Source organism: Danio rerio, chromosome 1, assembly GCF_049306965.1.
Source record: "Danio rerio strain Tuebingen ecotype United States chromosome 1, GRCz12tu, whole genome shotgun sequence".
Classification (NCBI taxonomy): domain Eukaryota; kingdom Metazoa; phylum Chordata; class Actinopteri; order Cypriniformes; family Danionidae; genus Danio; species Danio rerio.
The window spans coordinates 61,240,917-61,267,611 of NC_133176.1; the positions used below are offsets into that span (position 1 = coordinate 61,240,917).

General features: G+C 39.2%; 2 protein-coding genes across 3 annotated transcripts; both read left to right on the forward strand.

The window, feature by feature from the left end:
- Positions 1 to 242: 242 nt before the first annotated feature.
- nlrp3 (NLR family pyrin domain containing 3) lies at positions 243 to 15,443 on the forward strand. The gene is made up of 9 exons (XM_068222147.2): positions 243 to 274; positions 2,211 to 2,487; positions 4,455 to 6,255; positions 6,673 to 6,846; positions 10,011 to 10,182; positions 10,269 to 10,441; positions 10,528 to 10,701; positions 11,531 to 11,577; positions 11,665 to 15,443. Exons 2-9 carry the CDS (start codon positions 2,220 to 2,222, stop codon positions 12,198 to 12,200), a joined length of 3,345 nt encoding a protein of 1,114 aa, XP_068078248.1. The 5' UTR covers positions 243 to 274; positions 2,211 to 2,219; the 3' UTR covers positions 12,201 to 15,443.
- On the forward strand, positions 15,304 to 26,526 carry si:ch211-114l13.12. Of its 2 annotated transcripts, XM_073908365.1 has the most exons (8): positions 16,513 to 17,262; positions 17,354 to 17,677; positions 19,169 to 19,279; positions 19,355 to 19,477; positions 19,849 to 20,022; positions 20,093 to 20,188; positions 23,576 to 23,649; positions 26,169 to 26,526. In XM_073908365.1, exons 1-8 carry the CDS (start codon positions 17,205 to 17,207, stop codon positions 26,403 to 26,405), a joined length of 1,197 nt encoding a protein of 398 aa, XP_073764466.1. In that variant the 5' UTR covers positions 16,513 to 17,204; the 3' UTR covers positions 26,406 to 26,526. The 2 variants fall into 2 exon arrangements, with proteins under 2 accessions (XP_003197821.4, XP_073764466.1); XM_003197773.7 differs by having other exon boundaries at positions 15,304 to 17,262; positions 19,169 to 19,477.
- The last annotated feature ends 169 nt before the right edge of the window (positions 26,527 to 26,695 follow it).

Genomic DNA, 26,695 nt, shown 5'->3' on the forward strand with positions numbered 1-26,695 from the left:
AACAACAATTTACATTTTGACATTACAGTGAGGGCTGGGGTTATGTTTGGGGTAGAGGTAGACGTTAATAAAATAAAATATAAAAAAATATAAAATAATCGATAATTTTATAAATAGTATAAACAATTTTCGTTAACCTCCGGCCGCAGCTGTATCCCTTCTAGTAACACCAAAGTGAAAGTAACGCTAACATCCGGACCCTGTTATTTTCTGGTATTGAGTTGGTTTTTTCCCCTTCATTTGAAAGCCGTCTGTTTGGTAGAAAGGTTTCCGGGTGAGTAAAACTTTTAATGTTTTGTAGAACCAAATTACAGTTATAATGCTGTTCGCATCCGCCATGCTGCAAGTTTTAAACGACTAAACGCCATCAGTGTGATTAATAATAAAAATGCATGCATTATTAATTGTTTGCCGTTTAAACTCCGTTGTTCGCTCGTTTCTTCCGCTATTTTCCGCTGCCGTTTGTGTCATGAATAAACATGATGATAATATTAGAGTCTTTGACAAGGTTAATATTTAAGCATGTTTAAAATAATAATAAACATCTGAACAAAATACCACCGTTTTGGTCTCCACTTCAGGTTACAGTGAATTTCGAGTAACGTTAGGCTAAGTAAACTCATATCAGAAGAGAAATTACAGAATCTAATTTTTCTATAAAGCTAATAATAATAATAATAATAATAATAATAATAATAATTAATAAACAAAGATAGTGAAATATTTCTCTAGGCTGCGTCTGCAGGAGTGTAAGCCTACAGTGCGAAGGAAACAAAACAGTACTTGTACTTTTACTTCAGCTACTGTCCATGAATAAAAAAATATACATTATTATACATTACATATAATATATACATATAATATTACATTACGTATCGATCTGCACATTATTTACAGATTAGTCTATTTTCATTTGCTTTGTTTTATAGTAGAAATGCTATTTAGCTTGCTTTACAGGTTTGGAAAGTTCACGAATTAAGATGTTTTCGAGGTATAAGATCAATAATATAGTACAAATGTGATCGTCAAGAAATTATTTGAATGTAACTTTCCATCACAGCAGTTAAATGTACATTTTTAAGTTAATTAATTTAACATGAACTGATATACAGCCTGCATGCCTTGCGTGACTTGGTGACCAGAAGAAACGTATTTAAATCAAAATATTAATACAGTCTGGACTGTATTCCACGAATGCAAATAGTTTAAACGAATCACAACTTGTTTTTTCAGAAGCGACTTTTCACCATTAGCCTGAAGCAAAACTGAAAGCAGCACTTTTACTGTAGGTAAACCTGATCCAAGTCAGTTAGCAAAAAGATAACGATCACTTGACAAAAAAAAAGCGGTCTTTCTCTTGGAGATGTTTGTATTGTCTGACTGCATTTACATCTCAATTATTTGCCAATCTCCCACCCCAAACATAAAACCAGAAATCATGTACAAATGTGTACCTTTTGAAAGGGTTAATGTCCTCGAACGTTTATTTTTTGAGCGTTTAACCTTTGTGTTATTGGAGTCATTTTCATTCACTCTGGGGTGATTTGAGTTTTAATTTGGCCAGAACCTCCTCTGTGTTTCAGCAAGTGTGATGATTTTTGCTGACAGATCTGATTTTGACACATATTTTGGTAAAATGCCTTTTAAAGAGACCGCTGCACACTTACCTTGACATGTCTGAGAAAATCTAAATCATCCCCTCAGCTCTCAGAACATAGTAAACACAGTAAGTGTATTTCTGCACACACACACACACACACACACACACACACACACACACACACACACACACACACACACTATACTCTGCTGTTTTTACTCCACTGAACTCCATATAAAAGACAGACACTTATTTACACAGGCCTACAGTATCTAAAGCAGGCGAGCCCAAACTCGTTCCCAGGGCGCATGGTGTGCATATTTTAGCTTCACTTTCCTTCAATATACCTGTTTGAAAGTTTCTTGTACACATAGAAAGAGCTTGATTAGCTGGTTCAGGTGTGTCTAATTGGGGCTACAATCAAGAATGCATGATCATGCGATGTCATGGCTTTTGCAATCAAAAAATGTCATTAAAGTGGAAGTCAATGGGGCAAAAGCAGCCACTAACATCATGAAAGGGGAGTCAATTGGGACAATACACAAGGGTTAAAGGGGATGATTTTCATTGTATACTTTAATGTCACCCACATTGATTGTTTTTCTCCTAGTAACAGAAAATGGAGGCCATGAACAGGTTGATGACTGATATGCTTGAGGAACTTGTGGAGGCAGAGCTCAAACAGTTCACCAGGCAGCTGTGGATGGGTGTGAAACCAGGCGTCGATCCCATTCCTCGTGGAAAGCTGGAGAATAAGGACCGTCAGGATGTGGTGGACTGTATGGTGCAGCATTACAGCAAGGATGCTGGGAAAATCGCTGTACAGGCTCTGCGCAGCATCAAGCAGAACGAGCGTGCAGATCGTCTCGAGTTGAATCTGCGGAAAGGTTGAAAAAGCTTTAGGTTTAATCTCACTTGTTTTGTGATTTTTAGATATTTATCTTTTGTATTATTTTGAATCAGTATGGAGACTTACACACTGCAAAAAAAAATGCTTTTCTTACTTTTTGTCTTCCCAGCTAAGAGGAAACGTTCCCAGAACATTCACTAACGTTCTTTAAAAGTTGGGGAAATGTTAGCACAAAACGTTATCAATAGATTGTTTTTAGAAGGGTCTCATAACGTTAACGTTCTTGTAACGTTGTAAAAAACGTTCTTAGAACAAAGTTCTCGGAACGTCTTCAGAACTTTATTTGTACTTCAAAAACGTTGTCATAATGTTGATGGAAAACGTTCTTAGAACGTTATATTTTGGTGGAAATTTTGGTTTTACAAACATTGTAACAACGTTATCCTAACCATAAAAAACGTTCTAGCAACATTAAGCAAACTGGATAGTTCAACATTCTTGGAACGTTACAGATAACGTTAAGAGAACATTCTTACAACCTAAATTTGTTAGCTGGGTTGTTTCTAGTCCAAATATATAACAATTATTAATTCAAGAAGCAATTTCAGGACAGATAATGAACATTGCTTGTTTTAATAAATAATATGTCAAAATTAAGTGAGTTTTTTTCGTAAAACAAGCAAAACAATCTGCCAATGAAATAAGCAAAATAACATTTTCCTTTTGACATAAGGTTATTTTGCCTAATCCATTGGCAGGTTGCTTTGCTTGTTTGCAGTGTGAGCTACAGTATAATATGGTTAATAACAGAGTTTCCAAGTTTGCTTAGGTGACTCTGGGCTTGTTTAGTGTCTCCCAAAATTCAGTTATGTTATTTTTTTTAGTATTATTAAAACTTAACTTCATTTTGTAGCACTTTCTAATTTATTTCTGTATTTAAAGTTTTAACAATCCATTTTAAAATGGAAACTTTTTACCAAAAATGGAAAATGAAACTGTAAGGTTATATGGTTTTATATTAGATATTTGAAAATAGTTTTAAAGTTTTATTTTCAGAAACCCAAAAGCAAATGGCCTAAAGTTTTCTGCTTATAGTTGAAAATGTAAACAAACTCTTGAGGACTGATCACACCGCTTTTCAGTTCTGATAAAGTGAGAGGCACTGCATCATTTTGTTGACTTGAGAAAAGAGCAGTGTGCTGTGCTTTTTATGTAGCTAAGGAACCACTGTATCAATGGTCTTGATGCTGGAGTACATGACATCAGGGGACTTTTTGCAACTGCAGGCACACAGAGCACTCTGTCAAAAACACAGAGCAACATGATGCACCCAGCACACATAAACAGCATGTGCCAATAGAAACCCATTTTAAAAAGGTGGCTCTCACCATGAAAAATCAATCCAGTGTGATTAGGGCTATATGTCCAGTGGAGCTTTTTTTCCCAAGCTGAGTGCATTTTTTGTTGTTGTCAATGGGACTGCCATGTTGTTTTACAAAGCTGGCAACATGGTGAGACGTTTAACAAAAAGTGCTGAGCACTTTGCCATTTTTAAAGCTCTGACAGTTGGAGAAGCACTTACAGCTCAGTTTTTTTGAAGACTGCTGCCATTTTTTGCTGTGCAAAAACCCTTCAATGGACTCGTGGCCTCATTGTTCCATATTTTCCTCCTATTGACCTGGAGTCATTTATTTACAGTGACATTTTTTTCAGACCAGGTTGGTTATTTCTCCAGAAAAGCTTGCCATCCTAACCTGCCTACAGTCTGCATGAATTTGCTTTGTTAGCACTTTAATAGATAAATATATTTGTGTTTACAAATTGTGTACTTACTTTAGCTTTTTCACCCAATCCACTCAAAGGACAGATGTCCCAAAAAGAAGGTACAAAATCAATTGGCAAATCTTAAAAAAAAAAAGGGTTGGACTCACATTTACATAATTGTATCAATGTCTACAACAATTCAGCTAAAGTCACAACAATTCTTGTGCTTTTGATTTCTAGATGATGACTTCTTAGGAGAAGTCCTCAAAAAACACAAGGAAAGCATAAAGGCCAGTGTAGATGTGTTTGAAGGCAAGAAAGACAACAAAACAGACATCAACAAAGTGTACACCGAGCTGTTCATTACTGAAGGGGACATGACAGACGTCTGCAAAGAACACGAGGTTCAGAAGTTTGACCTAGCCTTGCAGATGCCAAGATCTGAGGACAAACCAATCGACTGTAATGAAATATTCAATTTGTTGAGGGGGAAGGACAAGGGAAACGTTGTTCTGACCAAAGGCATCGCCGGCATTGGAAAGACGTTCTCTGTGAACAAGTTCATCCTGGACTGGGCTGAAGGAAGAGCCAATCTGGATGTGGACTGTATGTTTCTGCTTCCATTTCGAGAGATTAACTTGATGATAAAAGATGGAGATGTTAGTCTTCACAAGTTTCTGTTGAAACTTTTCCCTGACATCACTGGCGTGGAAACGACACCGTTTTATGAAAAATGCAAACTGCTGTTCATCTTTGATGGGCTTGATGAGAGTCGCCTGGATTTGAACTTTAACCTTAGTTCAGTGGACGATGTCCATTCTTGCGCATCCATCGATGGTTTATTTACAAGCCTCATCAAAGGAAGGCTGCTTCGCTCATCTCTCATCTGGGTGACCTCACGACCCGCAGCGGCCAATCGGATCCCTTCCTACCATGTCGGGTTGTTCACTGAGGTGCGCGGATTCACTGACAAGCAGAAGGAGGAGTACTTCAGAAAAAAGGTCCCAGATGAAGATCAAGCTTCCAGGATAATCTCCCACATCCGGACGTCCCGCAGTCTCTACATCATGTGCCACATTCCCGTGTTCTGCTGGATCATCGCCACCGTTCTTCAGGATATTCTCCAGAAGAACAAAGGGGAGGACATTCCCTCCACCCTCACTGAGATGTACATCCACTTCCTGCTGATACAGATGAACATCAAGAACCAGAAGTATGATGAAAAACTGATACGGGATCGAACAGAGCTGTTGGGTTCAAACAGAGACATGATTTCTAAGTTGGCCAAACTGGCGTTCGAACAGCTGAAGAAAGAGAACGTCATGTTCTACCGGGAGGATCTGGCAGCATGCGGCATTAACGCAGATGAAGAGTTCACAGGACTGTGCACTGAGATCTTCAAGAAAGACTCTGTCCTGCATGAGCTGAAGGTGTATTACTTCATACACTTGAGTGTGCAGGAGTTCCTTGCTGCGCTGCATGTGTTTCTTTGCTACTTGGAGCTGGAAAAAGACATGAACTTGACAGATAGTGACCTGATGTTCTTCCTGGAGGATTCACGTCCAAAACAGAAGGAGCTGTTGCACGTTCTGCTGAGGAAGGCGATCGATAAAGCGGAGAAGAGCGATCGAGGGCATTTTGATCTCTTTCTGCGGTTCCTGCTGGGCATTTCTCTCGAGTCCAATCAGAAGCTACTTATCGGCATCCTGAACGAAACAAAGAACAGTAAACAAAGCATCAGTAAAACCGTTCAGTACCTCAAGCAGTTGCAAAACAATGACAAATGCCCAGATAAATCTATCAACCACTTCTTCTGCATCCTGGAACTGCAGGACAGAACCCTGTACCAACAAATCATGAAATATCTGAGGTCAAAGACAAATCGGCCAAAAGTCATGTCCAGATCAAACTGCTCAGCGCTGGTGTATGTGCTTCTGATGTCACAGGAAGTGCTGGACAAATTCAACCCAAAGTTGTTCAACAAAACATATGCGGGATGCAGGATTCTCGTGCCAGCCGTGAGATGCAGCCGCAAGGCCCTGTAAGTAGACCCAGATAATTATTCCTAAATCGTTATGCTGGGTTTGCGCTAAATGCATTAAATTAGATTACATACAAAGACAATACAAGCATGCAAATAGAGGTGAATTTTCTCCAGGTGGCGTATTTGCTGTGAATATGCTGAAGAAGCTATTGTGACAAATGCCGCATGTTCAGCGGCCTTTACATTTAGTCATTTGGAAGATGCTTTTGTCCAAAGCAACTTGCAGTTGAGGAAGCATACAGCAACTCAACAAGAAAATGCAATACAGACAACAAGTGCTGATTATACAAAGGAACTGTTTGTGCTCAGAGAATTACGTGCCAAAATTAGGAGTGAGGAGGGTTTTTAGAGTGTTTCTAAAGGTGCTTTTTCAAGCTTACTTTTTAAGTTCTCTTTGTTGTGATCTGTTTTCAGGTTTTCAGACTGTGGACTGACAGAAACATGCTTTGAAACAGTGGCTTTGGCTCTACAGCTGGAGAACTGTCCTCTGGTTGAGCTGGACCTGAGCTACAACTACAGTCTGGAGGCGGCAGTGAACGTGATGTGTGCTGGACTCAAGAGCCCACACTGTCACCTGGAGAGCCTCAGGTTATTACCATTCCACTAATATACAAACGTTTATCAGTCCCTACTGGATTTTACAAGTGCAATGATTGGCCATAGCAATATCAGCCAACACATGGTATTTTATTATGTTAACATTATCGGTCTGATATATTTATCCCAATATCTTTAGACTGATAAATTACTCTTTCTGAACCCCTTCGCATGCTTGATTTGTTCGGGTATTTTGATTTTGGTTATTGTTCATTACCTTGGTTGCTTTATTTATGCAATATTCATAATTCAATTAATTAAAATTTTTTTTGGTCAGACAGTAGATTTATTTTTATAAAAGAAATTGTTCATAGTTGTTTATAAACAGTTGATAAAGTTCAGAGAACAGTTCAAACTTTCCTGAAGTTAAATTTTCTAAATAAAAACAACAATCATGAGCAACTTTTTTTTAAAGAGCCCCTACTATGCCCATATAGCAAAATTTCTCTGGCCCAGCTCTGGCCCACACAATCAGGTTTTGCTTGGCCCACATGCCGCAGTGAATTACGGTACATGACTGGACCAAATCTGGCTTCCAGACAAGGGCCAAACACAGACCATATCTGGGCCAAGTCTCAGCCAAGTTAATAACTCATAACTGGGCCTGAACTGGGCCAGTAAGGTTGGTGTGTCACGATTGCAATGAAATTAATAAACCAATGAAGCATTGCGCTTTAAGCACACTATGGGCCTTGTTTTTTCTCAGTGACCTAATTGGTAGAATTGATTTATTTAATCAAAAATTATTTTTATGTATTGTAAATGTGGGTCAAGACTGGCCAAACTCACGTGGCCCACAATCAATTTTTAAAATCTTCGCCAAATACTACGTTTTACATCTGGCCCAAATCTTGTGTGCCGCATTATAGACGGTGCCACCTCTGCCAAACCCAGGCCATGGTTGGCCCACATGCTGTATGCCAGTACCAGATGAATGCCTGCTGTGCCAGCTTTTTGCCAAATCTGGGCTAGAATTCTTTGCTACTAGGGTGGGTTTTTGAGAATGATCTTCATGCAATGAGTAACACAGCTCTAAGTGAATGAAAACATCCAGCTGAGGTTTACATCTGAAAGTGCACCTTGTTTAAAGCTATTGATTCTTTAGCGAAATACTTTACTCCGAGTCGAATAAACGAATCGAGTTGGGTTTAGATCTTTTGCTTGATCGCATCGACGTCAATACTGTACTGTACATCACCAGATATGTACTTCCAGTTCCTCCACACACTAGCAGAGATGTGGGGGCTCACAGGACTGATCATGATGCGAAGATGATCAGTCACTGACATATTGAGATTCGGCTGCGGGCAGGGCTGGAGCAAACTGACCTGGAGCTCTAGGCAAAAGATGATCATGCCACCCTCAAACTGAAAATGAAAACGAGAGAGCGGGGTGGGATTGCGTGTACGACAGCGAGGACCGGGGCGGTGGGGGGATTGTCACGAACGCCGCTCTCTCTATTCTGGCACCCTCCATGGACGCGCCGGCCCTGGCTGCTGGGAAAAAAGGGTTAAAGTAAATTTTCACAACAATACCACAGTATATCAAACCTAGTGCTGTGTTTGTTCCTGTAAATTTTCTAATGATTGACACAATAACCTACGCTGCAGCGCGGGATTCGCTGGCAATTTGCTATTGAAGGAGCAGCAGAGACTATTATGTATGGGACTTTGTCAGACTTTGTCAGTAACTGTTACAGTTCATATGGACCAGTTTCTTCTTCCTCCAGATCATGACATGTAAATGTCATTAAAATTGTTGCCTCTGTAACGGAGGTCAGCTAGTGTGTGCTGTGCAGGTAGACCTCAGTCCTCTGACCTCTAAAAGGTGCTCTAGCGACAGACGCTAGAGGCCATGGTCTTTAGCCTCCTTGGTAGAGCACCCAACTCCCATGCGGAAGGTCGTAGGTTCGATACCAGCTCGGAACGAGTTGGGTGGCGTAGGACCGGCGGGGTTACATTGGTGACGTGACCTGGATGGGAGTGAGGTTTAGGGGGGTGAGTGTAATGGAGGTCAGCTAGTGTGTGCTGTGCAGGTAAACCTCACTCCTCTGACCTCTAAAAGGTGCTCTAGCGACTGACGCTAGAGGCCATGGTCTTTAGCCTCCTTGGTAGAGCACCCGACTCCCATGCGGAAGGTAGCCGGTTCGAAACCAGCTCGGAGCGGGTTGGGTGGTGTAGAACTGGCGGGGTTACAACTCATTTTGTGTAGTTTGCAAAATATGTGTTTAATTGTGTGTTGTAACTTGTAATCGCTAAGCATGGCTTGTGATCACGTATCTATTATAGATGTATCCCTCAGATTAAATCTGTATGGGGCTGTTCACATATCACGTCCAAAACCATGTTAAAAACGTGACACGTGCTTCTTCTTTTGCTGATTTTAAGTGCGTTTCTGGACTGGCGATCCTCTGCTGTTTGCCTTTGCTGTGGCCACCATTAGCTGTTCCTCACACGTACGGCACGGTCAATATTCAAAATAGTTCAGCTTTTGCCGCTGTGTGGATTAATACTGAATGTGTTTTGTTATTACTTGGGGTTAGGGTTAAGAGTAGAGCAATATTTTGGTGTTTAGCTGCATTCATTTATTGCATTCCTGCATTGGGCTCTCATATACTCTCTGGCTGCTACTTCATAGTCGTGGTGGGCTTTTCTCTCGGTCTTTTGCTGAACACAGTTGACCAATCGCAACAGACTGGCTCATCAGACCAATCAGCGCAGATTAGCTTTGGCTAAGGAGTGCTTTGGCAACAAATGAATCGCCGAACGATTCATATGGGAGCCGCTGGGATGATTAGGTAAAAATAAATGCAGATTATAAGACAATGAAAGTGTTTTTTGACCTTACACTCATATCAGCAAGTTGTTAGAGACCTCTTAAACCAAAATATGACCTTTTTAATGCAAAATAGGGGCTCTTTTAATCTAATTATTATCAGCTATCATATCGACTACCAGCCTTCAGATCTAAAGAGTGATTGAAAATTCCATATCGGTGCATCGCTAGAACATTTCACTATATTTTCTGTGTATTTTCACTGCAAAATCCAATGACGGATGCAAATAATTCCATAAGTGTTGAGAAAAACTGTCACTAGAGCTGTCACTCTACACTGCAAATATAATTACAAATGTCTCTGGTTTATGCTCCTTCAGGTTGGCCGGGTGTCATTTAGGGCAGGACAGCTGTATGCAGGTGGTCTCTGCACTTCAGAGTATCTCACATCGTCTAAAAGAGCTCGACCTCAGCGGAAACGATCTGCAGGACTCAGGACTCCAAAAGCTCCTACAAGGGATGGAGAACACAGAGAAAAGACTTCAAGTCTTGAGGAAAGTATTGATGATACTTAGCGTTACAGAAGTTTGAAGAAATCAGTTAGTAAGTGAGATGATAGAAGAGCTTAATTTTTATGCAGGTTGAGCTGGTGTAACCTCACTGAAATGAGTTGTCAGCAGCTTTCCACGATTCTGAGCTCCAATTCGGTCTTTAGAGAGCTGGACCTGAGTAACAATGACCTGCAGGATTCAGGAGTGAAGCTGCTCTCTGATGGACTGAAGAGTCCAAACTGTAAACTAAAGATACTGAGGTGTGTAAGAACATATGAAAGTTAATGTACAGTCAGTAAGTAATTTTGTTGATGTCTAATGGCAATCTGTGTGTGTGTCTCTGCAGGTTGTCTGGCTGTATGGTGACAGAGGAAGGCTGTGGTTTTCTATCTTCAGCTCTGAGTTCAAACCCCTCACACCTGAGAGAGCTGGATCTGAGCTACAATCACCCAGGACAATCAGGAGTCCAGCTGCTCCAACACACACTGGAGGATCCACACTGTAAACTGAAGACACTCAAGTATGTTGAATGTTTAATTAATATCTAATGAATAGGAATCCACATGAAATACACAGAATTTTTGGGGTATTTGGACTAGAAAGAAGACAGAAATATTAAGTAAGGGCGTATCCACATTATGCTATCCGAACCGTGCACAGGCCCGTTTTCCAGATCGTTTAAGAAGTGTGTGTGCTCTGAATCAGGCTCAGGCGTGGTTGTAAGGGGTGTGCCAGAGCGTGGTTCATTTGGGATCAGTCGCGGTACGCTTTTAGTGTGAGTGCAAAGCGCGCCTGAGCCCGAAACTGAAGACGAAACGTGACTTTTAAGGGACTGTTTAATATGGATTTATCAATCATTCTTATTATTCGATGAACGCACACTGTCGTAGTTTAATAAAGAAGTAAAGCCCTCACTGCACAACAGCTGCACCTTCAGCAAACCTCCAAATTCCTGCAGCACGAGAGCTTTATGATTGTTTATGAGGGTCAAAAGTGGCTGATCTGTTCTGGGAAATATTTGACTGTGTGTCACTGCATCCCAAACCCCTAAAGTCATGTAACTACAAAAAAATGTCCACTGTGCGCCCTCCAATGTGGGTGCGGGCCGTCAGGGGAGATGGATGTGGTACAAGCAAGCTTCAGCCCGGTTCAAGGCAACTGTACATAGTGTGAGTACGCCCTAGGAAGAGATTTTGCATCATTCGGTCTATTTGTTTACTTATGCAAATATGCTTATTTATTTAATTAGATATTTATATTAGTTTCAGTAATATTATTGGATAGATAGTATACAAATGTTGATTTATTACATTATCATTATTATTATTCATATTCTTTTCCCCCTGTAGAACTGATCCTATGGGTGACCACTTGATGAAACCCGGGATAGTGAAGTGTAGGTTTATCATCATCCCTCTCAATCAATCATGTATTCTACAAGTGTCTGTCTGAGGCAATAACAGAAGTGTTTTCTGTCTCACAGATGCATTCAATCTCACTCTGAATCCAAACACAGCTCACGTTCATCTGCTTCTCTCTGACGGAGACAGAAAGGTGACTCTAAAAGAGAAACAGCCGTATCCTGATGATCCGGAGAGATTTGAAGAGCATCATCAAGTGCTGTCCAGAGAGAGTCTGTCCGGACGCTGTTACTGGGAGACTGAATGGACGGGTCAGGAAGGCACGGTCGGTGTGGCGTATGAAAGCATCCCGAGGAAACCTGATGATCTTTTGTATGGCAGGTGCATGCTTGGAAACAACATCATTTCATGGAAGATTACGTGTGGAAGTCGCACACATGTTTCACACGCTGAAGAAGATATTACTGTGAAATCTCCATCCTCTGGCTCATGTAAGAGAGTGGGTGTGTATGTGGACACAACCGCTGGTGTTTTGTCCTTTTACCACGTCTTTGACACACTCACACACTTGTACACCTTCCTCATGCCTTTCACACAGCCTCTCTATGCAGCATTCAGAGTGGACGGCGAATCTGTGTCCATCTGTCCGATACCGTAAACAGAGGTTTTTAAATCCGAAGTAGAGGATGGTATTTTTTTGGGAATCGCACGGGTCACGGGATTTCAGTGGGATTGGAGTCATCTTTGCTTTTAATCATGGGATTGGGACAGTACAGGATAAAATAGTTTACGGGAGCAGATGGGGAGCAGGAATCAACCAATAGGAAAATGGCAACATAAAAAAATGCACTGCCATTTTGTAGTTTCCTTTTCATACGAATACAATCAACCCAAGCTCATTCTGGAAACGTAGCCCCGCGGACGTTTCTGGAGAACGCGATTTACGTGGCCAGAGGTACGTAAAGGCCGCGTTTGTTTTTTTTTGAGCGAACGCTGCGGGGCGGTGTGGTGCCGCTCCGCCCCTCCTGTTCGCGCTCGCCGGCCGACGGCTCGCCTCCGAGTGGAGGGCTTTCCCGATGCAATCAGTTTGTCCGCTTAGCTCACAGCGTTGCGTCGGCGGAGCGGAGGCCCCGGAGGAGGAGCCGGAGCCGGAGCCGGCCACGGTGGACGACGACCGGGATCAAGGCCGGGGAACAGCAGGTTTCGGAAATCAGGTAAGACGAAAAACGGAATCCGAAAAATAAGGGCGAGAACGTGGCGGGATCCGAAAACGCGGTCGAAATCGAAGACGAGGGCTTTTGCTTTTTTTTTTCCGATCCGGCGGCTTTTCGCGTGAGAACGGCGCGAGCGCGAACGCGCGCGCTCCCGAGAGGCGCCCGAGACGCGAAAAAGCACGCACAGCGGCCTCTCGCGGATCCGCGAAAACAATAAACGCTCCAATATGTACCTCCCGGGACGTAAATCGCGGTCCGCAGAAACGTCCGCGGGGCTACGTTTCCACAATGAGCCCGGGTTGAAAACAATGCAACGCAATTTAAAACTAACTGCACAATCGCTTGCTAACACCCGCGGAGAAATTGATGTGGTGAAAAAATTCTTTGCAGAGGTCATGACATTAACAGAACTAGTCAGGATGGAAATATTAATGAAGTTCATGAGAGTAAACTGCGATGATGATAGTACGCCCCGTATGCTGCTTGTAAAACATGCTTAATCTTAGTCAAGTACACCAGTTGATTCTGGGACGAGCAATCTGAAAAGGCACACTTGTTAAGTCTCGTCTGACCGACAAAATTGCTCACAACCATCACAGGTTCAGTGTTTTCACCCTAAGTAAATTAAATTTAATGAATCGAATTGAGGTGACGCAGTGGCGCAGTAGGTAGCACTGTCGCCTTGCCGCAGAAAGGTCGCTGGTTCGAGCCTCGGCTGGGTCAGTTGGCGTTTCTGTGTGGAGTTTGCATGTTCTCCCTGCATTTGCATGGGTTTCCTCCGGGTGCTCCAGTTTCCCCACAATCCAAAAACATGCGGTAGAGGTGAATTGGGTAGGCTAAGGGTGCTTTCACAGTTGGTTTTATTGCCTGGATCGTACCCAAGTTTGATTGTCCTCCCTTGCCACCTTCTGCCACCCAGGCTCATTCCGAAAATGTAGCCCCGCGGATGTTTCTAGAGACTGCAATTTAAGTGGCCGGAGGTACGTGTGGCCGAATTTTGTTTTTTTTCGAGCGAACGCTGTGGGGCAGTGTAACGCCGGCTGTGATGGCTCGCCTCTGTGTGGAGGGCTTTCCCGCCGCAACCAGTTTGTCCGTTTAGCTCGCAATGTTACCTCGGAGGGGCGGAGGCCTAGAGGAGGAGGAGCTGCCGGCCGCGGCAAGGACGACTGGGATCGAGTTCGGGGAAGAGCGGTTCCAGAATTCAGGTAAGATGAAAAACAGAATCCAAAAAATAAAAACGAATGAGTTCAGGACAGGGCGAGAATGCGGCGAAACCCGAAAAGGCGGTCAAAATCGGATGAGGGCTTTTGCTTTTTTTTTTTTGCTTTTGTAAATCAACGTTTGGGACAGACGGTCGCTCGACAGTGGCCTCTGGAGGCTTTTCGCGTGAGAACAGCGTGGGCGCGAACGGAGCGTGCTCCCAAGAGGCGTTTGAGACTTGAAAAAGCGCACACAGCGGCCTCTCGCGGATTCGCGAAAACAAAAACTGCACAAATTCGTACCTCCCGGGACATATTTTGTGGCCTCTAGAAACATCTGCTGGGCTATGTTTCCACGATGAGCCTGGGTTGATCTTCTCGGTTGGCTTGTGTTCACACTGTCTTTTTTCCTTCTGAACCCTGGCCCGCTTGCGTTATCGAGCTGCCATTCTGTTTATAGCTTGCTAGGTGACGGTCATGAAAGCAAAGCGCCAAAATGGAAAGACGCCCACATATCACGGTCGTCCTGCTTTTACTGAATCTTTTGGATTTGGTCATACAGAAAGCGACTTACGTCCACGTTCAGAACATCACACAGTGTCTGCAAAAGCTGTTTTTGAAGGAGACAAGTAGAAATTATTACTGTGTTTGCCCTGGCTCAATCATGCTTGTCACCAAGGTACGATTCCTGACACACACACATACAGACACACACACACAAATGAACATAATGAAAACTATAGTTTGTTGTACAGTCGGTGGTTCACTTCCGTTATTTGGTACGATACGATACCAGAGTTTACATGAACCATACCCCAGACCACCTCTTTCAGGCGGACTCGAGTGCGGTTTGTGGGTGCACACCCGAGTTCAGAAGACACTAGCTAAACGTACTGCACTATGACATCGAACGATCCTGGGTGCGGACCAAAAGTGCTAGTGTGAAAGCACCCGAAATTGCCCGTAGTGTCTGAGTGTGTATGGCTGTTTCCCAGTGATGGGTTGCAGCTGGAAGGACATCCGCTGCGTAAAACGTGCTGGATAAGTTGGTGGTTCATTCCGCTATGGCGACCCCGGATTAAATTGAAACTAGAAGAATGATTGTTTGCATGTGTGGTGGTGAGGAATGAGGACTAGAATATTTGCTGTTCATTTTTCATGTCAACTTTCTCTATAAAACCAGAATCATACTGACTATTTTCATATATTGAGGATGCATATAATGCATACAGCCACATGTTTTAATTTGAATCAAATAAGCAGATACAAACATTGTGTGTGTGTGTGTGTGTGTGTGTGTGTGTGTGTGTGTATACATCTTTTGTTTCTGCTTATTTGCTTATTTTTTATTTTTCAAAGGGTGTCAATATTTATTCGATGTTTAAATTGTGCATGCTGCATTTCTCTCTTTCATTATGTGCATATTGGATGAAAATTGTTAACATGTTAATTAAAAAACAAAACTTTTCAATAAATGAGTAAAATGCAGCCTCATGTGCTGTTTGGGTTTATTAAACTATTGTAGACACGGTGTGAACTATGTGCTGTTTACTGTAACTGATCTCTAGAAAATCTAGAAACTGGGACTCAGCAGCTGAAAACAGGATGGGGAGCAGATAAAATCAAAATCTTTCTATTACCTAAATAATAAAAGCAGAGAAAATATATATGACAATATATAAGTACAGGAGCGGGATGGGACAGGATTATTTCTTAAACTTTGGTCTGGGAGTGGGATGGAACTAAATTTCTTTCTGTGAGAGTGGGACAGGACAGGAGTGAAAATCCAGTCCTGTGTCATCCTCTAGTCCAGGGGTGGCCAACCCTGTTCCTGGAGAGCCACCTTCCTGCAGATTTCAGATGCAACCCATATCAAACACACCTGCCTGTAATTATCAAGTGCTGTTCAGGTTCTAATGAATTGGTTCAGGTGTGTTTGATATGGGTAGCAACTGAAATCTGCAGTAGCGTCGCTAAGTATCTAATAGCTTTTTTTTTCTCAGTAGCCTACTAACTATATTTTTCAGTAGTGTGGCGGTAGCGTTGCTACTTTATAAATCAAATACATTTCTGTAGCGAATCTATTATTTAAGTCAAGTGGCGCAGTAGCGTCCACACAAGCTACATTTACCGATCACATGCTGCAGATATCTGTTCTACTTGCCTTATTGCGTTATCATCCCAAAAAAGTTAATATGACATCTAATTTTTTTTATTAAGCTAATTAATATGAATGTTCCTTTTACATTTACTTGAGAGGGGTCTGGCTGCAGACTCGGTGCAGTGCAATCTGAGCTGCATCCAATGCTTTTTAATGCGCCCACCTAACCCCACCCCTAACCGTCACAGTGACGTCACTCCATTGAGTGCATTGAGTCTGACATTGCATCGCTGAGTGATGCATTTTTAGCTTGCATCATAAAGGCTGCATCCAGATACTATTGGATAATTTTAGCTTCATTGAGTGTTTCGAGTGATATCACAGGTTATCACAGGATCAGTGGTTACTAATGAGTGGTTATTTGATATCTGTCTGGTTTTATGCCTTTGTGTTTATGAGTGAAATATGACATCATCATTATGTATCAGACACTGACACCTTGAGGCATAAAGATAAACTGCAGTTATTAATTGTTGTGAATTCAAACATACTTTAGGTTATTATCGACTTCATTTTAATGAAATTAATAAAAAAATAAATAAAAACAGGCTGCCTTTAAAATGTGATTTTTCCTCCTCACTATTGTTTATAATGAGTAGATGGAGGAATGCCAAGTTGACATGTGTAATTAACTAATAATGGATTGTTTATAAATGACACACTTTCTGTTTCTCTCATTTCCTCAGTTTTTATGATGAACAACATATGAAGGTATGGTATGGTAATTTAAACACTGGCCAGACAGTTCATTACTACTGGATCATCATCTTGTCATGCGTGGAGATTAAACAGTACAGAACTGTTAAATAATGCCTGCTGTCTTTTGGAAACCAGTGTTGGACACGATAAAATGTACTATTATTGCTGAAATGTGTTATTCGTGTAAGTTATATACTGCATATACTAATTTCAGTGGTGAATTTAAGTGTAGCGGTCAGCAGAGGGCGCTCCTGCTAAAACACAATACACGTCAGAGAGAGGAGGAGAGAGTGAAAAAAGTGTGTGAGAGAAAGAGAGGTTGATCTCTTTTGTAAGTTTGTCTTTCAGCTTCACACACTCAAGGCACACGCACACACACACACAGCAGAATGATCCACATCTCTGAAGATAAACTGCTCATATTCACTCTGCTGATCCTCATGACAGGTAAGAGTTTATTCTGTTTCTAGAGCAGTGACTGCTCTCAATCAGGTCCTTGTGTGCACTGAGCTGCACTTCTGTCTTTATTTCTTCTTAGTGGTGTATTCTGAGATGAAGACCTTCACTGGACATGAAGGAGGGAAAGTGGAGATAAGGTGTCCATATAATGCTAAATATGAGGAGATGGAGAAATATCTCTGCAGAGGAGAATGCCCAATATATGATAAAGACATTCCTGTTGAATCTGGATCAGAACCTGTAGATAAGAGATTCTCTCTGACTGATAACAGGACAGCTCACATCTTCACCATCACCATCACTGATCTCAGAACAGACGATCAAGGAAAATACTGGTGTGCTGTGAAGACAGGAATTGGAAGTTTTGATAAGTATACAGAGATTTACCTGGAAATAAAACAGGGTAAGTCAGAATATACAGTTATATTAATCAATTACTGCAATAAACACAGAGATAGAAACCTTTATATAACACTAATATACACTATTTAAATACATAGTTTAGTGTGTGTGTGAGTGTGTGTACTCTATGATGTTGTGAAGACAGAGAGATGAACAGAAACCACAGTTTCCTCTGCTGATGCTGATATGAGGCACCAACAGAAACGCTGTCCCACATCACTTCCTCACACCACACGCATGCGGTTTCATTTGTTAAGAAATAGTTAAAAAAAGGGAAACCATAATTAATCTACTTAAATTATTACGTATTTAATTAAAATGAAAAACATTTCAGGTCTCAGACTCCTGCAATGCATTGTTAAAAAAGCATTCAAAACTTCCTCTTTCTGATACTCTTATTACTACATTACAGTCAGAATTAGAGAAGTTAAGATGTTGTGTGCAGGGTGGACGGTTGATAAACAGAATTAACCTGCAGTTATACAGTATAGAGTCTTTTCTAAAATAAAGTGATGTCTGTGTGTATAATAGATGTTCAATGAAGTGTATCAAGTGTGTCTGTGTTAAGTATCTGCTGACATTCAGGGATTCAAAAGATTGACTTTACATGTTCACTAAATAACTGTTTATAAGGCAAGGAGAGTGTATTTCTATAGCACATTTCATACACAGCAGCAATTCAAAGTGCTTTACTTAAACAAGAATAAAAGAGACGAGTATAAGAAAAATAAAAACAAATAATCAAAATGATTAAAAACAGATTAAAACTGATTAAAAAGTGTTAAAATAGGTTATAGAAGAATGAAAAAGAAAAGAAAGACACACTGTATTAGTGCGATCTGTGGGCTGTAGCACAGGGCTCATTCAGTCAATGCACAGTTAAACAGACGTGTGTTCAGTCTTGATGTGAATGTGCCTAATGCTGGAGCACATCTGATCATTTCTGCTAATTCCAGCAGCAGGGGGCGCTGTTAGTTGCTAAAAACCGTATTCTGTTTGCATATCTGTAATGTATTGAGCTCCTAGGCCATTTAGTGACTTATAGACAAGTAATAATACTTTAAAATCTATTCTGAATGTAACTGGGAGCCAGTGTAAAGACCTGAGGACCAGTGTTCTGGTCAGAATCGGTTCTGAATGAGCTGCAGTTGTCTGAATGTCTTGGCCACTGTCTAGGCTAGTGGGGAGTCTATTACAGTAATCCACCCTGCTGCTGATAAAAGCATCAACAAGTTTTCACTGGAACAAAGCATCTAACTCCTGCAGTGTTGTTGAGATGATAGTATGCTGATTTACTGACTGCTTTTACATGACTATTGAAACTCAGATCTGACTCCAGAGTCACACCAGAGTCTTGACCTTATTTTTTTATTAATTTTTTTCCGAAGCGAAGCTGCCATGACAAACTGATGAATGTAAAGCAGAAATAGCAGCTATTATTCAGAGCAGTGTCTGCTTAAACAGTCAGTGTCTGTTGTTTCTGCTGATTTAGTGTCTCGAGTTTCTGGAGAACCTGGAAAACATCTGAGCATCACCTGCAGTTATACAAGAGATCTGAAAGAACTCATCAGATTCCTCTGCAAAGGAAGCGACCCATCCGACTGTAAGAACATCATCAAAGTTTCATCAAAAACAAAAACTAATGGCCGATTCTCTCTGACTGATGATTCTGAGACAGTTTTCACTGTAAACATCAGAGATCTGACAGAGGAGGATTCTGGGATATACTGGTGTGGAGCTGCAGAGAAACAAGCACAAGAGTACACATGGATTTCAGCCATAGATCTGCACATTACTGAACGTAAGACCACACCAGACTTATTATACTAATATAACATGTTAAAGACAGAACTAAAGTTTCTTTGTGCAAAGAACTTGTAAAAACAAAACAGATTACTGCTCACACATACAGTAAGTGTGCTATTATAGCCACACCCTTCACACTAATGAAGCGTTTCTCACAGCTGTCAGGGGAAGTGTGAAGAGTCACGTGATCTCGGGCCAAAATAAGACTAAAACCAAACCGTGCAGATATATTCTGACATGCATGCTCAATGCACAGAAAAACACTGCTTAAAGCATCTCAACTAGTTGTATTCTTATTATATCAGCAATAACTGAATAAACCACAGTCTTGTCATGCAATAAACCCAATGATTATTTCTGTTTTAGCCACATCAGCGCCAAGACTTCCTAAAAATACCTCAACTGCTTCATTTCACACCAGCAAACCAGCAGATCCTGCATCCAGCAGACCCGTCACACCTTCATCATCTGCATCATCATCGTCAATATCAATGTTTTTAAATGCATCCACCAATGCAGCATCATCACACACACCATTAGGTAATATTTATTTAGTTTTTTCCCTCAGAAATAGGTCATATTATGCTGATTTCATTGTCTGCTTCTTAAGGGTTTACAGCATTCATCATGCTGATGGTCGTAGTGATGCTGACGGTGTTTGGACTCTCGTTGTTCCTGTACCTCAAGAGAAAACAAAAGAAAAAAGGTAACTTTCTTACTTAAACCTTTTATTTTCTCATTTACCATAGTAAAGCTGGACTTTAGTGTCAAAACACAGGTCTGATTAGCTTCATTTAGAGAAGTTTAATTACCAAGTCAGTATGCACAACATCTGCACTCAGGTTTCATTTAAACACTGCAAAATAATGCTTTTCTTACTTACTGTAGATGCTTTTGTTTTGTTTCTTGTCCTAAATCAAGAAGTGCTTTGCAGACAAGCAAAAATATATATTTTTTTTTTTACTGAATAAACCACATAAACCATATATATATATATATATATATATTTTTTTTTTAAGAAATGACCCAAATTAAGCGAGACTTCCATAAAAAAGCACAATAATCTGTCAGAAATGTAAGTAAAATAAACAATTTTCCACAAAAACTCCACACAGAAACGCCGAAACTGACCCAGCCAGTGCTCAAGCCAGCGACCTTCTTGCTGTGAGGCGATTGTGCTACCCACTGCTCCACCGTGCTGGCCCCCACTTAACTCACTTACAGATCATTTTGCTTGTTTAAAAGAACAATCCACTTAATTGAGACTTTTTCCAGCTAGCAAAATGATTATTAAACTAATATTCACAAATATGGTGCACACACTATGATGCAAACTGAAATGAAAGCATCAGAAAATACATACAACTGATATTGATGACAAATCCTACCACCTAGTGGTTATATTAAGCAAACTCAGAACTATATTTAGGGTAATTTACATACAATTCTGGTAAAGATGAGTTTGGTGTAAACAGCTGCAGGGAGGCGGTGAGTGCTGACATCTAAAAAGGACTGCACAAATCCCCTAGGGCTTTGGCTTGTGTTTTATTCATGTCTACATCTACATCTACCCCTTACAGTAATGAAAAAACAGTATTTATTGTTGTAGAGCACAGGTGTCAAACTCAGTTATTGGAGGGCTGCAGCTCTGCACAGTTTACTTCCAACCCTGCTTCAACACACTTACAGCTGAAATCAGAATTATTTTCACCCTTGTTTATTTTTTTTCCCAATTTCTATGTAACAGAGAGCAGATTTCTTCAACACATTTCTAATCATAATAGTGTTAATAACTCATCTCTAATAACTGATTTATTTTCTCTTTGTCATGATGACAGTAAATAACATTAGACTAGATATTCTTCAAGACACTTCTATACAGCTTAAAGTGACATTTAAAGGCTTAATTATGTTAATTAGGTTAAATATGCAGGTTAGGGTAATTAGGCAAGTTATTGTATAATAATGGTTTGTTCTGTAGACTATTGAAAAAAAATTGCCTAAAGGGGCTAATAATATTGCCCTTAAAATGGTGTTTAAAAAATTTTAAAAACATTTTTATTCTAGCCAAAATAAAACAAGTAAGACTTTCTCCAGAAGAAAAAATATTATCAGACATACTGTGAAAATGTCCTTGCTCTGTTAAACATTATTTGGGAAATATCTATATAATAATAATAATAATAATAATAATAATAAGTCAGAATAATAATTCTGACTTCAACTGTATGTATATATATATATATATATAATTTTTTTTATTTTTTTTTTTTAAGAAATAAATAGTACAAATTACTATTACAGAGTTTTTTCCTTTAAAAAAAAGAGCAAAAAAATCTGTAGTGTAAGTAAAATAAACAATATTATCTATCTTATATTACTTGTTTTAAGGAAAAACTCATTTAATGTTGACCTTTTTTTCTGATAAACCAAAACAAAACTCTTATTATTACAGTGATATTCACAAGCATGGTGCACGCACTCTCTGGGGAAAAAAAAGGTGAAATGAAAGCATCAGAATATGCATACAACAAATGATATTAATGACAAATCCTACCACCTAGTGGTTATACTTTCTCTAGAAGAAAAAATATGATCAGACATACTGTGAACATTTCCTGAATCTGTTAAACACCATTTTGGAAAATATTTAAAAAAGAAAAAAATTCAAAGGGGGAATAATAATATTAGAGAGTTTTTTCCTTAAAAAGAGCAAAATAATCCGTGGTGTAAGTAAAATATACAATATTATTATTATTTTACTTGTTATAAAGAAAAATTCATTTAATTTTGACTTTTTTTTCTGATAAACCAAAACAAAACTCTCATTATTACAGTGATATTCACAAGTATGATGTACACAAAAATCAGGTGAAATGAAAGCATCAGAATATTCATACAACAAATGATATTAATGACAAATCCTACCACCTAGTGGTTATACTAAGCAAACTCAGAACTATATTTAAGGTAATTTACATACAGTTCTGGTAAAGCTGAGTTTGGTGTAAACAGCTGGAGGGAGGCGGTGAGTGCTGACATCTAAAAAGGGCTGCACAAAAACCCTAGGGCTTTGGCTTGTGTTTTATTCATGTCTACATCTACCCCTTACAGTAAGGGTCTTAAACTAAATTCTTGGAGGTTCTTAGCTCTGCATAGTTTAGCTCCAACCACCTCCAACTCACTCCTGCTCAATAGTCTCTAGTAGTCTTGAACACCTTGATTAGTTGATCAGCTGTGTTTGATTAGGGTTGGAGCAAAATTGTACAGAGCTGCGGACCTCCAGGAATCCAGTATGATACCTATGCCTTAGAGCAGGGGTGTCCAAACTCAGTTCCTGGAGGGCCGCAGCTCTACACAGTTTAGTTCCAATCCTGCTTCAACACACTTACCTGTAGGTTTCAAACAAGCCTGAAGGACTCAATTAGTTTGATCAGGTGTGTTTAATTAGGGTTAAAGCTAAACTGTGCAGAGTTGCGGCCCTCCAGGAACTGGACTTGACACTTGTGTTGTACAGTGTCACAAAAATGACCCTATAGTTATGTGCACTTCTGGCCACAAGGGGTCGTGGCTCTCTAGAAAGAATGTGGCTAATTGGGACCAGTGACCATGTTTTTTGTAGTAAAAGTGTGGTTATGCAAATGAAAGTCAAAGCACTGTTGCTACTACTGTTTTCATTTATTCATTTTCATTCAGCTTAGTCCCTTATTTATCAGAGGTCACCACAGTGGAACCACCAACTATTCCATCATATGTTTTACAAAGAAGATGCCCTTTCAGCTGCAACCCAGTTTTTGTATACCCAATTCCCCTACAGTGCATGTGTTTGGACTGTGGGGGAAACCGGAGCACCCAGAGGAACCCCACTCCAACACAGGGACAACATGCAAACTCCACACAGTCCAGCCGGAACTCAAACCAGCGACCCTCTTGCTGTGAGGCCACAGTGCTAACCACTGAGCCACCATGCCACCTGCTATTACTGTTTTACTATAGTAAAACCATGGCTACTGTTTGAAAGGGATTTAACAGTAATAAAGCTGTAATTAATACAATTTGAAACAAACTGATAAGCTCTTATGTCACTACACAGGAGCGCAGACCAAAGATGACATCTATTACCAACCTGAGAATCTGCCAAATGGAAACACGGAGACAACTAGAGAAGTGAGTCTCAGCTGTATTTATTCTACTGGGCTGTCGAATGCTTGATTCTGATTGGCTGATGAGCACTCTAAGGTGTTTGGTTATTGTCAGATAAACACACAGCTGAAGTAGTTCCGGCAGCTTTAGAGCGCATTACAGCTATATATCACTCCGCTGAATGATTTGAGTTATTTCACTGCTACAACAGTCAGAAATCACATCAAAACACAAGAAAAGGCTTTGTTATTAGATCATATCAGAAAATAATGCACAGTATGAGCAGTTTAAGCAGAATAATTGATCCTAAGCAGTTGAATTATTGTAATACTATCTACTAGTTGAGGTCGACTATGTTTAAGGGCAAATGCAGGAGCACTCAATGTAAACAGATGCAAATCACAACACAAAAATGATCATTTCATATAAAATCCTTTAAAAAAACCCAGAATAAAACGGTCTGACGTGTATATATGTGCAGTTTGAGTATAAGCAAAATAATTGACTTAGATCTGTTTAAATATTAGAAAATAATGTACAGAATGAGCTGTATATGGGGAATGATTGACTCCAGTCTGTTGAATTATTGGAAAATAATCTTCATTTATAGTACTTTAAGCTAAATAATTCACTCCAGTCCGTTGAATTATTCGAAAATAATGTGCAGTTTGAGTAAGGGGAACAATTGGCTCCAGCTGATTGAATTATTAGAAATTAATGTACAGTATAAGTAGTATAAGTGCAATAATTGACTCCAGCCCACTGATTATTAAATATATATATATATATATATATATATATATATATATATATATATATATATATATATATATATATATATATATATATATATATTATAGTAGTATAAGGGTAATAATTGACTCTGGTCTGCTGAATTATATTTAAATAATGCACAGTAAATGTACTTTAAGTGGAATAATTGATCCTAAGCAGTTGAATTATTGGAAAATAATGGACAGTATATGTAATATAATTGAGATAACTGACTTAGGTCTGTTGAATTATTGGGAAAATAATGCACAGTATGAGTAGTATGAGCAGAATAATTGACTCCAACCCATTAAATTATTCACAAAAATAAATATGAGTAGTATATGAGTAATAAAATGACTACGGTCAGTTGAATTATTGAAAAATAATGCACAGTATGAGTACTATAAGCAGAATAATTGACTTCAGCTCATTGAATTATTAGAAATTAATCCACAATATGAGTAATTTAAGTAGAATAACTGACTCGGGTCCATTGGATTATTGAAAATAATGTACAGTATAAGTAGTATGAGTGCAATAATTGTCTCCAGCCCACTGAAATATAAAAAAGAAAACTAAATATGAGTAGCATAAGGGAAATCATTGACTTTGGTCTGCTAAATTATTGTAAAATAATGCACAGAAAATGTACTTTAAGTGGAATAATGGATCCTAAGCAATTGAATTATTGAAAAATAATGCACAGTATGAGTAGTATAAGCAGAATAATTGACTTTAACTCATTGAATTATTAGAAATAAATCCACAATATGAGTAATATGAGTGGAATAAATGACTTGGGTTCATTAGATTGTTGGAAAATAATGTACAGTATGAGTAGTATAATCATAATAATTGACTACTGCTCATTGAATTATTCATATATATATATATATATATATATATATATATATATATATATATATATATATATATATATATATATATATATATATATATATATAAATATGTAGTATAAGGGTAATAATTGACTCTGGTCTGTTGAATTATTGGAAAATAATGCACAGTATGAGTAATATAACTGGAAAAACTGACACATGTCTATTAGATTATTGGAAATTAATGCATAGTATAAGTAGTTTAAGCAGATTAATTGACCCTAAACAGGTATGAGTATGAGTAATATGAGTGGAATAATTAACAGTACATTGCATTACTGTAAAATAATGCACATCAATGCACATTATCGCCTCACCTTCTCTTGTGTGCCATGTTTTATAATAATTCAACTGCCCATCATCACTCTGTAAAAAATATCTGTTAGATAACAATATCAGTATTTAGTGTTTTGGGTTTATTTACAGATGTGAATTGCATTATAGGATGTTTAACAAAGTGACTTCTATTAACATGTTAGTTGTTTGAAATAATATAATGCATAAGAAATAATATCTAGAGAAATCAAAATTACAGAAAATGTACTGGCAGTTTATTTCAAGGCTTTAGGAGCGTAATATACAACACCAACACAGACAATATAGCACTGCACACTATTACACGTGCTCATAAAAGTCACTTTTTACAACTTTTCAAGGTTAAAAGTTATCAAAAGAAAGATTAAGACCCCATAGCGCAATTCAAAGGCATAAATAAAGCATAAATAAATAAAAACATGAATCAAGGAATATGGAAAACAGCTAATTTACGGATATTTTATACAGTGCAGTGCCACATGGTTATAGATTCTAGTCCTCTTCAGTATTATAAAATGATTTGTTTTTCCTCTGGTGTTTATTTCTTCTCCTCAGGCCTCTCATGGTGTCAGTGATTATGAAGAGATCAGCTCTTCTCTTAATAACCCCATCTACTCTTCAGTCTCTCCTGCTTTCAGTAAACAGGACGTCTCTGTTTATGCTGTAGCACAGTTACCCAGCAGCCCCTCTGATCATCTCAACTACTCCACCGTCAGGTTTTCAGCTTCACATCTTTCGGACAGGACTTCCGGTGGATTAGACACATGCGATTATGCCACTGTTAATGTCTAAAGGACGTCCAAACTCCAATATCTCCTTGTGTAAATGAGATCTTACTTGTTTTGTGATTACAAATATGTAGCTTTTGTATTATTTTGATGAATCAGTATTGGAGACTGGTTTACACACTGCAGGAAAGCTTACCTTGCTTTGATTTTTTTAAATAATGTCAAATTTAAGGGAGTTTTTTTTCCTAAAACAAGCAAAATAATCTGCCTATGCAAGTTATTTTGCTTGTTTTTAGAAAAAAGCGCACTTAGTTTTGACGTTTTTTTTGTAAACAAGTAAATCTTTTTTACTTG